This window comes from Ambystoma mexicanum, chromosome 3p (assembly GCF_040938575.1).
Source record: "Ambystoma mexicanum isolate Mex_15411 chromosome 3p, UKY_AmexF1_1, whole genome shotgun sequence".
Classification (NCBI taxonomy): Eukaryota; Metazoa; Chordata; class Amphibia; order Caudata; family Ambystomatidae; genus Ambystoma; species Ambystoma mexicanum.
Window position 1 is genome coordinate 746,449,124 of NC_090925.1, and position 17,739 is coordinate 746,466,862.

General features: G+C 46.9%; 1 protein-coding gene and 1 long non-coding RNA gene across 3 annotated transcripts in view; one reads left to right on the forward strand and one right to left on the reverse strand.

Annotated features, from left to right (window-relative positions):
* The window catches only part of LOC138580802 (uncharacterized), a 524,112-nt gene extending 513,365 nt beyond the window's left edge, over nucleotides 1-10,747 (reverse strand). The window contains exon 1 of one of the 2 annotated variants that reach the window (XR_011304347.1): nucleotides 10,525-10,747. This is a non-coding gene — a long non-coding RNA (uncharacterized lncRNA). The remainder of the gene's footprint in view (nucleotides 1-10,524) is intronic. The other variant, XR_011304346.1, reaches the window with a different exon arrangement.
* Nucleotides 10,748-11,157: 410 nt separating this feature from the next.
* The window catches only part of LOC138580803 (TBC1 domain family member 10B-like), a 977,369-nt gene continuing 970,787 nt past the window's right edge, over nucleotides 11,158-17,739 (forward strand). Inside the window, exon 1 of the mRNA XM_069651650.1 lies at nucleotides 11,158-14,320. Within this exon, the coding sequence (XP_069507751.1) occupies nucleotides 12,312-14,320 (2,009 nt within the window). The 5' untranslated portion in view covers nucleotides 11,158-12,311. The remainder of the gene's footprint in view (nucleotides 14,321-17,739) is intronic.

A 17,739-nucleotide genomic window follows, 5' to 3' on the forward strand; every position in this document is an offset into this window, starting at 1 on the left:
AGAATTCCCAGTCCCCTTTGCAACGGGAGTAGTAGATGAGGAAGCTAAAGTATTTGCCAGGAACAGATTTTTGAAAAATTGGTTCGTATATGAATTCAGATTTTTCACGTTCTTCTGATTTTTAGTTTTCTTCATTTGCTGAGTAATTTTCCTTTTCCTTCCTATACAAGGCAAAACTTTTTGATGTAAAATTTCTTTGATGGGTTCAGTGGAAACAGATGGATTCTCTGAAGTCGGAATAGATATGAAATCCAATGGAGAGGCGATGAGGGCACCCTGAAAAGTATCTACTGGTTCTAAAGACCTACCCACAAGGGGAAGACCTTGAACAATAAGATTAGGAAGCGGACCAACCGATTCCTCTTGGACTTTCTCCTCCATTAGTACCATAGTGAGTTTGGTGTGAGGGGTAGGATGTACTGCCTTCGATCCAGTGACCTCTCGCATACCCTTGGGAATAGTTGTCGAAATCATAGAAGGATGGCTACAAAAATCCAAAGCTGGGCCTTGAGGGACCTTAGGAGCCAGGACCTTGACTAAAACTACATCTTGTATACTTGGCGTGGTCGCAGTGAGCCCTTTATGTACGATATGGGCTTCAGACGGTAGTTGATTAGGAGGGATTGGGTCAGGACCGTGTGTGGACAAAAGTGGATGTTCTTCCTTAATAATTTTAACTAGCTCTTCAAATCTGTCAAGGCCCTCTAACCTAGAATAGATTTCCGATAGGAGGAGAGAGTGAGATCTGACCTCAGACCATACATTATCATACAAACTCACAAAGGAACTCAGAACCATATTCAGAGCCGAGACAGTAGGTTGAGAAAGTTTAATTCTTTCATCTGCCTCTTTAAGAGTATGATGTAAGATAGATTCGCTGCCCTGATCCTTTTTTGAGTCTGGGAGTAGACCCCTTTCTTTCAACCAATTTTGTTTCTCTGTGTATTCATCAATAAAGTTGATGAGATCAGAAGGAGAGCCTGCAAAGGAATCATCACAGATTTGCTGGGTGATATTATTTGTATTATTACAATTGGGGCCCAGGTGACTATCAGCAATTGCCTTGTCTGCACATTCTATAATGCTGATGTCGTCAATATCCTGAGCTAAAGGGTCTTCAATCTCCAATTTCTTAGCTACATCGACTAGATTAGTGTGATCTAATGAAGACACTGTTGGAAGTGAGTGTAGAGATTTAACAAGGGTACTAGATGTAGTCCTCTTTCCAAAGAAGTGTGAAATATTTTTCCCTTGAATTGGTTTCCCTTGGGTACCCAGATTGGATTTTGTTTTGGGGGTGGGATTATGGGTTTTGGTGAATGGAGTTTTGAACAAAATAGGTATAGACTTCCCTGTAGGATTGTATGGAGTTCCAGCCACATTAGTAGACAGATTAACATGGATAGTCGAAGTATGGTTAATGCCCCTAGCTGCGGAATTAACCTCTGACAAAGGTTCAGTGGGAGGAGAAACAATGTTCCCATTGGCCGTCACCATTGGTAATGCAGAGGCATTAGCTACAGAGTCAGCCGCCATAACAGATAATATAGGCGTCCTGGGATGAGGGTGGGCAGGTGTTGAAAGAACAATATTAACCATATTGTTGTTAGAGTAATCCAAATGGCCCTTATCCTTTTGAAGAATAGCACCTTCCGCAAGATTAGAGGCTAAGGTAGCTGCTAGACGTTCTTCCTGTGTATCTATCGAGATATCATGGGATCCATTAAAGATACAGCTATTGTAAGCTGCATTGCGTGGAATAATACCCATAGCATTGAGTACCTCAGACCTATCGCTGACATGAATTTTAGCCTGGGCCAGGGTTTTAAGGAGTAAAGGGTTATAGGGGGCATCTACTGGAATATGATGTAAATTCCCCAGTATAGCCGGGGAGGGAGCATCTAACAGAGTAGTAACTGGTGAAACAGAAGGTACATTACCAGTAGCAGACGGAGTCGAAGCCAGTGAGGCCTCCATAGCTGTCTGACTTCGCAGTCCCTTACGTGCCATTCAGAGAGAACCAAGACCCAGGAGGGAAATACAGGGGACTTAAGAAAATAACAATACTGGGTTAAGCTAAAAGTAAACCTGAGTTACAATGATTCGTTTTTTCCTTAAAATACACAGAAACAACGTACACAACAGTCGATAAAATTATGAACACTGCAATCTAAAAATATAGCACTAAAAAACCAGAGGCAACCTCAGGCAAAAATGACAAATGTCCCAAGAATACTCTTGGATTAAAAGTACAAAAGGAAATGGATCTATGCAGCCCCTCCCCAAAAAAAAAATAGTAAGAACAGATGTATTTTGAACCAGAATTAATAATGTTCTTAGTCAATATATAATCAAAATGTATTGATTTTAGGAATAGCCACAATCGTCAAGAGAACCAAGAGGAGCGCTCAGTCTCAGGGTAGGGAACGCCCGACTGCTTGTGGAGCTGCCAGAGTCCGACTCTCCACCCCAAACCCTTAGAGCTGAAGAGGTGCTTGAGAATGAGTTATGCAGCACAAGACCCAAGTTCAAGTTACTAACAGGTCACAGCCAAACAGCACAACAGCGGCTCCAGCCCTTACTGCCTCCAGGGCTTAACGCCGCGGCAAGAGCAGCAAGAGCCCACACGGCTCGCAGTGCTGCTGTAGAAAAATGCAAGGTAAAGTAGACGTTCCTCCAGCAAGGCAGCGCTTCAGTATCAGTAAAACACCCAACACGGGCGGAGAAGCATCACTTTAATGCTGTGTATAAAGTCACGTGCTAAGTCACGTGATCGCGACTGTGCACTCCTCCTCCAGGAAGCATTAGGCAAGAGCAGCAAGAGCCCACACGGCTCGCAGTGCTGCTGTAGAAAATGCAAGGTAAAGTAGACGTTCTTCCAGCAAGGCAGTGCTTCAGTATCAGTAAAACACCCCACACGGGCAGAGAAGCCTCGCTTTAATGCCGTGTACAAAGTCACGTTCTAAGTCACGTGAACGCAACTGTGCATGCCTCCTCCAGGAAGCGTTAGGCAAGAGCAGCAAGAGCCAACACAGCTCGCAGTGCTGCTGTAGAAAATGCAAGGTAAAGTAGACGTTCCTCCAGCAAGGCAGAGCTTCAGTACCAGAGCAGCTATCTCGCAAGACTTTGCTGTGGCCCTGGAGAGAGCAAAGAGCGTGCGCTAAGTTGTTGCGCAAAGGTGCAGGGAAGAGTGTGCTCCTTCTGACACAGACTTAAGCAGGACTGTAAATAACAGCACGCATGCTGCAGGCAGGGGCGCCGAGTAAGTGAGGGCTCTGGGGCCTGGGCCCCCATCAGGGGAATGCGTTCAGGGCTGAGCCCAGCTCCCTCTGCCTTTCCAAACCTTAACTTTATCATGCAAGTATAAACGCACGCAGCATGAAACAAATTCGGTTCTTGCCTGGCATATTTATTTAAATCTCAAGAACAGCAGCTCAAGGACACATTATTATGACTCCCAGCCCCAGAGAGCTGTAGTTTGCAAGCTGTTGGTATTGGCTTCAGCCAGAGGTGGACTGGGAACCAAAAGAGGCCGTGGAAATAATTTTCAAAGTGGCCCCATATTACACATTTTAAGCAAGCCAAAGCCTTTTCCTATGGGACAATTTGGAAATGCCACACAACAGAGGCTCAGGGTGCAGAGGCCTACCAGGAAATCTCCAGAGTTCTCTATAGGTCAGTCCAGCCTTGGCTTCAGCCTTCAGCCAGGTCATGAAAGTACTATGAAAAGCAAAAACCCCAAAAAAGCAAAGCACACTCTTTATTTTGCGTGGCAACATTAAAGGGTGACTGAGACAATTTGCAAATTGCACGCACTGTGGATTCATTGCAGTGCACTGACTTTGCAAATGCATAAGGCAGTGGCTTGAAGGTTGTGTCTGGGCTGGCTGCAGTTAACGAGTCAGGGACTGGAGGAGGTGGAGTTTGCCCGGGCCCAGGCTGCTACTGCTAGAATATTCCAGACCCATGTGAAATCATTAGCGTGCCTAGTAGCCTGAACCATTTCACGCCCCGGATTGGTGTCCTGTGCTGCGGGTGTTGGTTGGCAACTTCGTGCCATTGGCCTTTGCCAGTCTGATTTATTGGAGCCAGTCGGACAGTGCCACTGCCCTGTGCCCTGCCTAGACTGTATTCGGAATCTGGTGGTTGGGAGTGAGACCGAGCCTCACCTACCTAGTCTGCTCTACCTCTGCGGTGTCACGGTGTTACTACGCCATTTCTGCGTAAGAGATTGTGTAATTAAGTACTCATTTTCATTCCACCACTGCCCGAGTGCCTGTTACTAAATTGGCAAATGCGCTGTGAGTTGCTGATTACTTGTCTATAAGTGTGTTTTCGTTCAAGAAGATTGGGCGTTGTTTAGTAAAAACCTCTTCATTCGGAAACGCATGGCCTTTTATTGCCGATTAAATTAATGCAGTTCCGAAATTTCAATGGCATGTCTTTAAATGCTGAGTCCTGCATCCTTATCCACACCCAGCACTTAAATCCACGTGAGCCTCATTTTAGATTTAAACTGTTCTAAAGTCAGAACATGACATTACAAAATCCTTTCAAACAGGTTATCCATTAGCATTAAGGCCTGTTGCTTTCAGTGTGCAAAGCGTTTCTTTGCAATTGCGTGAATTAAAAGACTGTTGAATTGTGAAGGCTGAAGATGCACTTTGTAAATAGACTGTCACTTAAACCTCTCCCTGTTCATGTATTTATTATTTAATCTTCTCAGCACACTCTACGCTGCTCTGTGAAAAAGAAAAACCATGAAAAACGTACCATTTAGCAAGGTTTATTGTTTTGTAAAATACAAAATGTGCACTATGTCACGTTCTGATGTTCATAACCCCTGGCAGGTGAGATGCGGCTGGCAGCTCTGTTTTTTTCAATCATAGAAATTAATGGGTTTTCTTATTACTTTGAAGTAATAATGATACATATTTATACATTTATTTACGAATCCCATTTAATATATTCAGACCGGGCTACATGTTTAAAAAAATGACCTGCAATCTTCCCAATAATTTAGAATTATATTTGAATAGATTAGGACACATATACATTTTATTAGCACTTACGAAAATACAAAAGAAAGCAGGCCTATTCCAAAATAGAAATCCTAGACAACATATAGCCATGGTTACCCACTACGCAAATAAAAGTTATCAGAATGAACTCCTTTACAAGCACCTATTCCAAACCATTAATATATATGCATTTGTTTTATTATTGAAAGGGTTTGGCAAGGAATGGGTAGCTGATATCGAAGGAAAAACGCAGTCGGCCCATCAAGGGTGTCTGCTCCTAAGAAAATTTGGCACATTTTTTACGAAACCAGTAATAACCTACTATCGTCAAAAGGTGATCCCTATTATCAGCTACGGGTGTGAAACCATGCTAGGTGCAGACAACATAAATTGGCAAAAATTGGAAGCCATATTTTGGAGAAAAATACTTCGACTGCCTAAGAACTTTCCGATGCCCTGAATAAGGCATGAAATCACAACCCAATCCCTGGACTCCATAGTACGTTGGAAACAATTCGACCTGCTGTGGAAAGTGCTGACTGATGAAGCAACACCAGCCATCCAATTACTACGAAGTTTGAAGGATTCTCTGAATAACACAAAACTGAAGTTATGGATCAAACAACTGAAATCGAAACTAACAAATGAAGATATTGCCCTAGACATGCTACTATATCATCCACAACACGCAAAAATAAAGATGCAAAGGAATGATTGGATGAGAACTTGTGAAGATAAATCGAGATACGCCATGAACATCCATTGCGATGCTGATTTAAGAGCTATCAATGAACCACCACCATACCTATGCCCATTTCCATATCCAAAAGTTCGAGACTTATTCTTAAGGATCAGGCTGAATCTAATCCCGACCCGTGAAAGATTAATTGAAACCAAGCAACAAGCACCTAAAGATGGCTATTGCCGGTTTTGTATGAATCTAGAGATGCCAGAAGCATTGTATCACCTAATTATGATATGCACAGCATTAGCTGAGAAGCAAGCTCTGTTCTGAACCTTGTTTGGAATTGCAACGCATCAATTAGAGCCTGCTGCAAGATGGGCCCGAATGATGAGTGGGCTTGATAGAAAATCTATCTACACGCTCACGCAATTCATTGGTAACATACTGGACTAGGACGGAAAAACTAAAAGGATAAAAAGTCTAACTATACAGCCAAATCATGATGATGATGCAGAGCTGACTCTCATTCGCCTTTCCACCATTTTCGTTTTTTAAATTTATTTAAATAATGTTTTGTTTTCTTTTTTTTTTCCTTTCTTGTTTTTTTTTTGGTAAGAAGTACTTCAGAGGATAACTAATTTTTTTTATAATTAATTTTATGACATGTAAGGTAATGAACGGATAAATGAAAAGTTTATTGTAAACTAGCAGGCATATGGGGAGCAGGTGCAAGTGGATCTAGGTCACCTGGCCTAAGCCCGGCCCACCTGGTGCCTTCCTGCCTGCTGCTCTTTTTCACCACTTAGCAAGCCCCACCCACCTGGTGCCTTCCTGCTTGCCGCTCGTTTCTACCACTTAGCAAGCCCCGCCCACCTGGTTGCTGCCTGCTTGCCGCTCTGTTTCCCTACTTAAGGAGCCCTCCAGCTTCTTTCCTTTGCAGATGGGGAGCAGGTGCAAGTGGATCTAGGTCACCTGGCCTAAGCCCCACCCAGTTTGTGCCTTCCTGCCTGCCGCTCTTTTCCACCACTTAGCAAGCCCCACCCACCTGGTGCCTTCCTGCTCTTTTTCACCACTTAGCAAGCCCCGCCCACCTGGTGCCTTCCTGCCTGCCACTCTTTTTCACCACTTAGCAAGCCCCACCCAACTGGTGCCTTCCTGCTTGCTGCTCTTTTTCACCACTTAGCAAGCCCCGCCCACCTGGTGCCTTCCTGCTCTTTTTCACCACTTTGCAAGCCCCGCCCACCTGGTGCCTTCCTGCCTGCCGCTCTTTTTCACCACTTAGCAAGCCCCACCCACCGGGTGCCTTCCTGCTCGTTTTCACCACTTAGCAAGCCCCGCCCAGCTGGTGCCTTCCTGCTCTTTTTCACCACTTAGCAAGCCCCGCCCACCTGGTGCCTTCCTGCTCTTTTTCACTACTTAGCAAGCCCCGCCCACCTGGTGCCTTCCTGCCTGCCGCTCTTTTTCACCACTTAGCAAGCCCCACCCACCTGGTGCCTTCCTGCTCTTTTTCACCACTTAGCAAGCCCCACCCACCTGGTGCCTTCCTGCTCTTTTTCACCACTTAGCAACCCCCGCCCACCTGGTGCCTTCCTGCTCTTTTTCACTACTTAGCAAGCCACGCCCACCTGGTGCCTTCCTGCTCTTTTTCACCACTTAGCAAGCCACGCCCACCTGGTGCCTTCCTGCTTGCCGCTCGGTTTCCCTACTTAAGGAGCCCTCCAGCTTCTTTTCCTTTGCAGATGGGGAGCAGGTGCAAGTGGATCTAGGTCACCTGGCCTAAGCCCCGCCCACCTGGTACCTCCCTGCTGCTCTTTTTCACCACTTAGCAAGCCCCGCCCAACTGGTGCCTTCCTGCTTGCTGCTCTTTTTCCCCACTTAGCAAGCCCCGCCCACCTGGTGCCTTCCTGCTTCCCGCTCTTTTTCACCACTTAGCAAGCCACGCCCACCCGGTGCCTTCCTGCTTGCCGCTCTGTTTCCCTACTTAAGGAGCCCTCCAGCTTCTTTTCCTTTGCAGATGGGGAGCAGGTGCAAGTGGATCTAGGTCACCTGGCCTAAGCCCCGCCCACCTGGTACCTTCCTGCCTGCTGCTCTTTTTCACCATTTAGCAAGCCCCGGCCACCTGGTGCCTTCCTTCACCATCACTGTCTTGTGGCCAATGCTGGATTTGACTTTTATGGACTTCATTCATTCACGGTACGTCACTCTTTCTCAACTCTCATGCTGAACTTTCTTTGCATCTTGTACTCATGGTGGCCCTGAATCATGCTGTTCCCATCTTCATCTTGTATCCTGGCTTGCAACATTATGTGTTACTACTGACTTCTGCAATTATATTCGCTCTCCACTCTTTTTGACTGCTTACTCTCTTTTCTCTCCTCCTGTCCCTTCTCACTTTTCCTATCTCCTCCCCTTACTTTCTTCTATGCACTTACTCTATCAGAATTGTCCCTGGACCTAATATGATAGCAACCTCGTCGGTTTCCTCCAACCTCCCATTACTGTTTTTTTCCTCCCCACCACCCCTCCAGCCCTATCTGAAATGTCATCAGGCCTAGTATGATAGTCGCTTGTTTTGTTCCTCCCCTCCCTTTCTGCACCCCTCTCCCTCACCTTTTGTTTTTCTCCGGCTCTACCAGAAATGTCATCAGGCCTAGTACAGTAGTCACCTGTCTGTTTCCATTTCCTTCCCACTCTACCCCTCCCTTCCTTATCTATTTCTTAGCTCTTGCACTATCTGAAATGTCGTCAGGCCGAGTACGATAGTTAATTTCACATCCTTACTGTTCATGGCCTGTAAGAATGTGGTTGTATTTTCCCTTGTTCCCTCCCTTGCCTTGAAGTGCTTTGAAACACATTGTGTATAAGCGCTATATAAATAAACGATCATATCATATCACTATATCATTTGAAAAAAAATTTAAAAAGAAAGGGTCTGGCATAGATAAGGCTGAAAACAGATCATAGGTCAAAAACATCGACAGAAAGTGTATGAGCATGTAAATTAGATGCATCCTTGTGGGTGCAGCTCCATATTCCGCGCATCAGGAATTGCTTCACGACTGCATACTTGAACGTATTGCCAAAGGCCCAATCTCAGTAAGTATGTGTTGAAATAATGATGGAAAACATGAACGCGTACTACACCACACATACAGTAATCCCCCACCAAATACCACACCCATACAGAAGTTCAATCATGGGAGTCGCATACACCCCCACCACCCTATTCTGCAACTCTACTCACACGCATCAAATCATTTTGATGCAGTGAATCCTTTGTTGCTGGTATTTGATATGCCTTCAGAGGGCAGAGGGCATATTTTCTCTCCCAACTTTTTGACAAAGTGGAGACACATACTAGCACGTAAGGGAATAGATTGCACCCCCCTTTCGGGAACTTTATCCATGACCAGACCGACTTTATCATAAACTAGCTGCATAACTAACAGACAGCTGGCCTGCTTTATCATAACTCTCTGCACACCTAACACGTTCTCTGCTTGCCTTAACACTGTCACACCAGCAGCAAGTGAGCGGGGCTGATTCAGGATTTTTCACACATACACACTATGACTAGTCTACTCAGGGAAAGGGGGTCTAGGGTCGGCCTGGGCTGGTCATGCTGGGCATACAATTGTCTTGGGCACCAACGAAAAAGTGACTCAGTTGCAATAGCATTTCATTCCTTTTGTGACAGACTGTTTGAATAGTAGCCAACGGGGGATTTTTTTGATAAAACATAATGCAAGTTGTGCAATTTAAAGAATATTGATTCAGCAACAATGGTCAAAACGACTACTGCATAGTGAAGTAACTCATTAAAGTGTTACTGGCCCATATTGGCCAAAAACATGGCCCACTTTAACCAAAGAAACTGGCCCACACCAGCATTTTGCGTTTTTGGTTTGGCCATGGAGGACACTTCCCAGGTGTCACTTTTTTCAAGCGTTTACACAAAACATATCCTGGATGATTATAGATGGGTGGAGTAGGGGCAGTGATGGCTTACTGGAATGCAATGGAAGGCCGAAACCCCTTCTTACATTACTTTATTATATGCACTACATGCTAGCCAATGTTTCCACTGTTCTGGGCACGCTCAACCACCCCCCACACCCCTTTCACCAAGTTGGCGACTATGTGGAAATGCAGTCATATATCTGCCAGTGATGTCATTTCCTATATTTGGGCACCCCCGGAAATGTATAAATCGGCTCCCTGGCTGCAGGGCAACCAGAACGTCCAGCAATTACATGGACAGTGAATTAAACTGTTCTTCATGTATTTACCATATGTTGTGCATACTCAGAACCAATAAAAGGAGCAACCGGATGTAACCATCTTTATTTTGTGTATGAAGCAACAACATAATTGGCAACGAGGATTGAGCCACAGCACTTAGGCTGCTCATTAGGACCAACTACGTCAAGTTTTTCCACCTTCATGATAAGCTTTATCTTTGCTCCTCGCTGTTCAGACAAGAGGTTTAATGGCAAATCCACACATGAAAAGTACTTTACGTGGTCCAAACCAAGGTGTTTGGAGATTAAAAACAAGGACTACGTTTGTCAGCGAATAATTGACATTGGCAGAAGGGTTCCATGCAAAGTACATTACATGTTTTGTAAACACAAGTTAAATAATTACAGCGTTGATCAGCGCTTTTCCTCGGAATTAATTGCCATAATTCTTGTGCAGTTCTTATTGCTGGGAGAGATTTTGGATATCAATTGGTGATAATGTTTGCCAAAAGACACGGGAGTTATAATAACTTCAGTAGCTTTCAGCTACAGCAAGGAAAAAACGGACAACAGCTACCTTCCACGCCCACCAACAACGCCAAACCAGCTTCTCGAAGACTTCAAGCCTTTGTCCACAGTTCCGCATCCTGTATTGCGACCAATCAGATTCCGGGTGGGCGAGCCTGGCACGTGCCTGCCTTTGCAGACTTCCCTTTGAGGCACGCCCCATCTCTATTTATGTCAGCCGTTGAAAACAACAAACCTGACAAGAAAACAGTAGATGTAAGAAACTACAAGACAGAAATGGTAATGTTATCGTCATAAAATTACTGTCGCTGGAGAAAAGAGAGGGAGTAAGACACCTTATTGAATTGCTTTGGGGAACAGTTGCCATATTTATTAAAGCGTGAGTTTACATTTAGAATATAATTTAATATGTTTTGTAAAGGGTAGTTAGTTTCCTCATTAAATTATTACAACGTACAATTCTTCGGTCAAGTGGCGTCGCATTATTGTTAGAAAACACCCTTTAAAGATGGTTACCGGTGCCTATTATGTCTGTGTTTCAATCTAATCAGTCCGGCATTATGGCTCCAGCGTTTAGTCACTAATTCTCAGGGTTTTGATTGCTGCGGGCGCCTGCGCAGTGGGGGAGGCTGGCACGCGTCGCTTGCTCCTGCGCACAGCAAATGTCCCGGCAGTTGTGGCTCGCGCCTGCGCGCTCCTGCCCGAGGTGTCAGAGTGTGTGTGTGATAGAAGTGGAGGAAGGAAGGGCTGTGCTGGGGCTGGAACCGGAGAGAGCCCGAGGTGGAGCAGGGAAGGGCCAGGGCAGCGAAATACTGGTAAGAAGCAGGGGCACGTATTGGGACCCGCTCGTACCCAGAGTCCTCGATCAGACGGAGGAAAACGGCCCATCCCATCAGCACACTGACGGGACTCGAGAGGCCCAGGCTGAGTAAGGCAACAGCCCCCCGGCAGTTTCAGGCCGGAGGGGAGCCAATAGAGAGAGTACATAACAACACTCAGCGGATGAGCGCGTCCATTCACAGCCCTAACATTTATTTACATCTCCAAACGTGGCCCACGATGACAAGTATTTAATCTGACCCATAAGCACAACTAGGGGATATGGATCTCTTCATTCTCTAGTATTCGAGATTGAACAAGACAATAACCTTTTTTTCCCATATTCCTGAAATAGCTTCGGGACACCCCACGAATACAGACATAATAGAGGCGGTGGAGTAAGGAGCTCGTCCCCACACTGTACTATTGAGTAGATAACCACCCATCACAGGCTTAACACTGTTCGCTCCCCACCTCCCACACCCTACATTCCTCGGTAGAGGACAGAAGTCACATGTACAATGCTGTGGGGTGCACCCTGCATCCACATTCGCAGACTTAACATTGTGTAGGTTCATATACGCTCAAATGCGAATCCTCGCATCCCCCACCTATCCTTCACCTTCATACCTAGGTTATCTGTGATACGGGGAACATTCCAAGTTGCAGAATGCAATTATCCCTAACCTCCCAACATTTCAGGCTTTACTTTATACTAACTTAGTACATCCTTCTACATACACTTTTGGTTTGGAGTAGTTGGCAAAGGGCCCCTAAGCATGAGCAGATGGAACTCTGTGGTAGACCCCAGAACTCCCATGCACGCATGCTTTTTTGGGGAGCTATGCAAGGCCATTTTTAAAGCCCCCTAGTTCAACTAAAATAGCAATCCCAGGAGAAGAGTAGCATACATAGCACAGGGTGGCCATATGTATGTAGTTCCCGCCTGTTAAGGGCTGAGGCAGGGGGGGGAATAGTATACAGGGGAGCAGAGTCAAAAAAACCCTGTCCTTCAACATGGAGGCCCCTCTACCGCAGCCTCCTCAGCCGGGAGTCACCAGCCCACCTCTCCGGCCCAAACCCACACCACCTCCCCGCAAATCCTCTTTCCGACGGGGTTCCCAGGATGGCCGCCCACGGCCTGATGGCACAAGGAGCCCCAGCAGTGGGAGCAATCCCAGCAGCCCCCCTACCAGCCCACAGCGAATGCCTGCAGACAACAGTACCATTTCAATATTGGGGAGTATAGCGCCAATTCCTGTTACCAGTCCTACTACAAGTCCGCAGCATGGGCCATTGGCCCGAGGAAGCAGCGCCAGCACCATCACAAGCCAGCAGAATGCACTGGACACCAGTACAGACTATGCTAGCCCTCAACAGTCGGGCAAGACCAAAGGCATTGAGGCTAGCCAAGCCACCAGTCCTCCACAAGCACTATCGCAGGTTCTGGCATTGGGAACTATAGAGTGCTTGGCACAACCACCGACCAGCGAGAATGTGGGTATCGACCAAGGGAGGCCAGAAGCTAAGACTATAACATGTGATGCCCGCACACAGGGTGGTGGTCATGCCACTACATCAGTGGAATGCCCTCTTAACCCGCACCAGGGGCTACAAGGTGATTCAATTGATCAAAGTGTGTGTGGGGCAACTCCAGTCACCATTTCACAATTTAGCCCTCCTGCCACAAGCCTGCGGCTGAGGACTGAAATCAACAAAAGTGACCCAAGCCTGCAGCGGCCACTTATTGATCGACCCATCTGGAGAGCTGAAATGAGCACAAGCTTCAGCAGCAGCCCTTTGCCTCACTCTAGCACCAACCATGTTCCAAGCCCACAGCAGATGCTTGAACGCAGTAGGCCAGTTCCCACCAGCCCACGTTGGGTACAACCTGAAGTCAGGGGGACGGACTCCGTCATACTGGAGCACCCTCGTGGAGTAAGGCAAAGTCCCCCCTCAAGTCCACATAGGGAGAGCAGTGGAAGCGCGCTGATGGCAAGCGGGAAGATGGAAGTTGCCAGTGCCCAGTTTACTACAGAGGCAAAATTGAGAGCCTCGAGTCAGCACGGAGTACCTGAGTCAGTGACTGACACTGTCGGCCTCCAACAGGCCCAAGTAGCCCGAGTGGTGTCTGACATCTCCAGCTCGCAGCAGGTGCCAGGAGCAAGACTTTTTTCTGAAATCACCAGCCCACAACAGGAGCCACAATCCCGGCTGGCGGCCAACAGCACCATCCCAACGGGGGCCCCGGTAGTGTCACCAAAGCGAGTGTACTCCTACAGTGTTATACTAATGGGTACCTCCAAAGTTCAGTCGGGCAGTGGTGCATCAACGAACAATGGCACTCCGGCTCATAGAATATCCGAGACTGTGACAAGTGCAGACTGGTTTGCCACACCTTTGACCACCAGTCCACTAATTCCTTCCCCTGAACCTCAGACTACCATGAGTACCAATGTTGTCCTGGACAGTCCTGGTGAAGGTCGGCCTGATGTGAACTCTGAGAGCCCAAAGAAGAACCTGGCATCCAAGCCCCCTCTTCCGTGTTCATCTGGACATAGGGCTGGCAGTAGTGCGGGCCAACCTGGGTCCACCTCTTTGACACCCTCATCATTGCAATACATCGCCCCAAAGTCCACTTTGTACTCTAGCCTGAGTCCGGTGCTAGAGCAGCCCCACAATAACGCAGACCATGCCCTCCATGGTGCTTCTGGCTCTGAACCTGTGATGCAGTCTGGATCAGGGTCAGCACTTGTGCCTGAGTCAACTCCAGCCTCTTCACCTCGCCGGGATGCTGGGTCTCTATCCAGCCTGGACCCTGGCATCCCCACGTACCGAAGCCAACCCCCAGCCCCTGACTCTATGAGCTACCTAGACTCAGTCAGCATGATGTCAGGCACTGTTGAGTCTCTCAGCCTTTTGGATGATGCCAGCTCACTAGGCTCAGACTCGGAAGTCAATGGCATGAGCTACCGCCGAACGGACAAGTACGGGTTCCTTGGAGGCAATCAATTCTCTGCCGGCATGTGAGTATTCCTCTGGAATTTGTTGTTGCCAAGTTTTGTCAGTGATTTATATTTTCATACGACTGTGAGCAAATGTTCTCCCATGCATGCATGTTTAACTTGACCAATCATGGTTTTGGTAATCAGTGTCTAGCAGGTCCTCTGTTGTGCACACTTATCTCTGAGAGATTTGATCATACATCCAAGAATACATTAGTTTCCTGATATCTATTGTAGGTGATGTAGGGGAGTTTGCCTCTGTTTAAACCTCTGTCAATTCCCTAGGAAGGATCTCCTTCAAGCTTTTGTCCTCACTCTGTATCTTAAGTTACTTGGAAGCATGCATGAATTTATGGTGCTTTGTCAGCCTCTGCTCTCTGAGTGGATTAGAGTATTGTCATGTTCTCTGGAGTGGGCGTGGCCGGCGTGAGGGATTGAGCCAATTGGCACTTGAGCTGTATCATTGTGTATTAGGACGATCTAAGACACCAATCCAATTTTTAGGCTAATGGAAAAACATTGTATTACGTTCTTTCTTGCAAGCTTCATAGACTTGGAGTGACCACATGCTGACAGCAATACTTCTTAAATAGTGATGTCTTGGTGCTTCCAAGGCAGGCATGGGTCTTGAAGGTTACAAGCTACTGAGGCCCGACATTTCGTAAATGCACACCATGGGAAGAAAGTGTGAACCTGGAAGATGCCCAAAAGCGTTAGAAGCTCGATGGAACGCTTTACATTTTGGGAAAGTATGGTGTCTTTCTGTCTTTCAAGCTTGTTTGACACTTTTATTTTTGGGACCAAAGAATTATCTGGATGTGAGGGTTGTACTTGGATGAGGAGCTTTGGACCCTTATAGAACACTGGAGACTTGCAGCTTTTTCATTTAGTGTTCGATACCAGTTTGCTCGTGGTGGCACCGATTTGCTTGTATCAGTGGTAGTCTTGTGTAGAGACATTGCCATAAACAACCTGCAATGGATGGTTGAAAGTAGAAGAGTGTCTTTCCGGATGTTGTTGGATACCCAGAAATCCCCATCTGCTGTGGAGGGATGTGGTGCACCCATGTTGTCTCCGCACACAGGTTCCTTTTCCTGCTCATTGCCTCGGTCATTAGGAGGTTGCTGACATTACGTCATGATAACATTCATTGCATGCCACTAGGGCTCCAGCTGAGATTTTTAAGTGGGAATATTTTAGTTCTGTGTTTGAAGTAAAGGGTTTCTATGGAGTAAACAAGGAATTCCCAATCCCAAATGTAGCTATGTTTAGGCGAAATAAACAGATGACTTTTTTTGTTATCATGCTTCTTTGTACTTAGTAATTTATGCAAACGAAGTGACATATTTTTGCCTTGAAGTACCCATTCAGGTCAGGCAGCAGCCATATTGGAGGTCCAGCGTTGGCGCTGCTCTCTGGGTCCCATTGATGTTAACTTGGAGGGGCATTCCACTATTGTATCTAATGTAAACGGATCAGTCACACCTGGCCTTTGTCACGGAAACCTGGTACTCTGACGACTTCGCCCCTATCGCCAATGAAGCCTTCCTCTCAGACTATCCCTCATCCCACTGAACTGTCCCTCTAGAGGAGGAGGAATAGCAATCGCCTCCAAGTCTCACTTCTACGCCTCAATCATCGACAACACGCCATCCATTCCTTCCTGCAAATCACTCCTCGTAAAACTATTCCCCCCCTTGTTCTCTCACAGCTTCCTAATCATCTACAGACCCCCTGGCTACGATAGACATTTCTCAAACAACCTCTGCGACTCTATTGCCACCCTCCAACTAAACCATCCCACCCTCACCCTTGTAGGAGATTTCAACATATGGCTTGACATCCCCACCAACCCTATGACCCACTCTCTGGTTGATGGCCTAGACGCGATTAACCTCCATACCGACATAAACGGGCCGACTCACTATAAAGGACACACCCTCGATGCCATGCATCTAAACCCCCCCCCCCCTATCACCTGGTCCGATCACTTCATTGTTTCTTTACCCATTCGCTCACCCAACCCGCTCCCCTTACCTGAACCAGAACCTCCAAATCTACGCAAATCCTGGAAGAAACTAAATCCTTCCCGACCTAGCCGATGCACTCCTTCAGTCTCCTCTCCCTACCCGCCCACCCAATGAACACCTAACCTCCGACGCCTTTGACTCATGGCTCAACACCTCACTAATCCCGCTCACCCCCTCTTGCAAACCATCAGCTCGCCATGGCCTTTTTCCTAGATGGTTCACACCAGAACTGAAGACCACTAAACAACTATATAAATCCCTAGAACGTAAATGGTGGAAAGACAAAACCGCCCTGAGCAGATCCACCTTTGCCCAGCACCATCGCCACTACAAGGCTGAAATCTGGATAGCTAAAAAAGCTCATTACAACTCCCGAATCCTAGACTGTTAAAACCCCAGCAAAGAACTTCACAAAATCATCACCAAATTCACCAAACCATCATGTACCACCACCCTTCCCACACGCTCACAATCACTGTGCGACTCACTCTCTCTCCACTTTTACACCACTGCTCTCGAAAGAACAAACTCTCCAACCAACAAACTAGCGCTCTTACACCCACCATCCAATCCACCCACCCTACCTGCCATCCCACCGCCTGTGACCGCTACCCAACCAACTTTCGACTCCTTCATTCCAATATCAACTGACCAATTTCTCAAACTTCTCTCTGCCCGCAAACCATCCGGCTCCCCCCGTTACCCCTGCCCTAGCCACAACCCGTAAAGAAGTGTTTGCATCTACTTGCGCAGGAGAACACGCAAGAATCATCATAAATGACTCCCTCTCCCTCTCCTCTGGAATTTTTCCCAACTGGTTCAAAATTGTTCATGTCAAGCCTCTTCTAAAAAAAAAAAAAAAATCTCCCTCGACCCTCTCGAGCCCAAAAACTACCGCCCCATCTCAAACACCAGGTTCCTTGACAAACTCATTGAGCGAACCGCCTACTTCCAACTAAATGCCTTTGTCGAAGCCAACAATCTCCTAGACCCCGCTCAATCAGGTTTCAGAGCCCGACACATAACCGAAACCACCCTAACCTCAATCTGGGATGACCTTAAAAACACTGAAGATTCTGCAGGGTGCGCCGCACTAATCCTTCTTGGCCTATCTGCTGCCTTCGACACAATCAACCACTCAATCCTCCTTGACCACCTCCACTCCCTGGGAATCTGTGGAAACGCTCTCAAATGGATAGCTTCCTTCCTCAACAATAGGAACCAAATAACCCTACTCTCCGCCTATGCTTCCCACGCCCGACCAGTAGACACCGGAGTTCCACAAGGAACAGGCCTATCAGCCCTCCTGTTTAACCTCTATATGTCCACCCTCCCACGAATAATCCGCTCGCACAATATCCTGTGCTACAACTACGCCGATGACACACAACCTATCCTAAAACTCCTGAA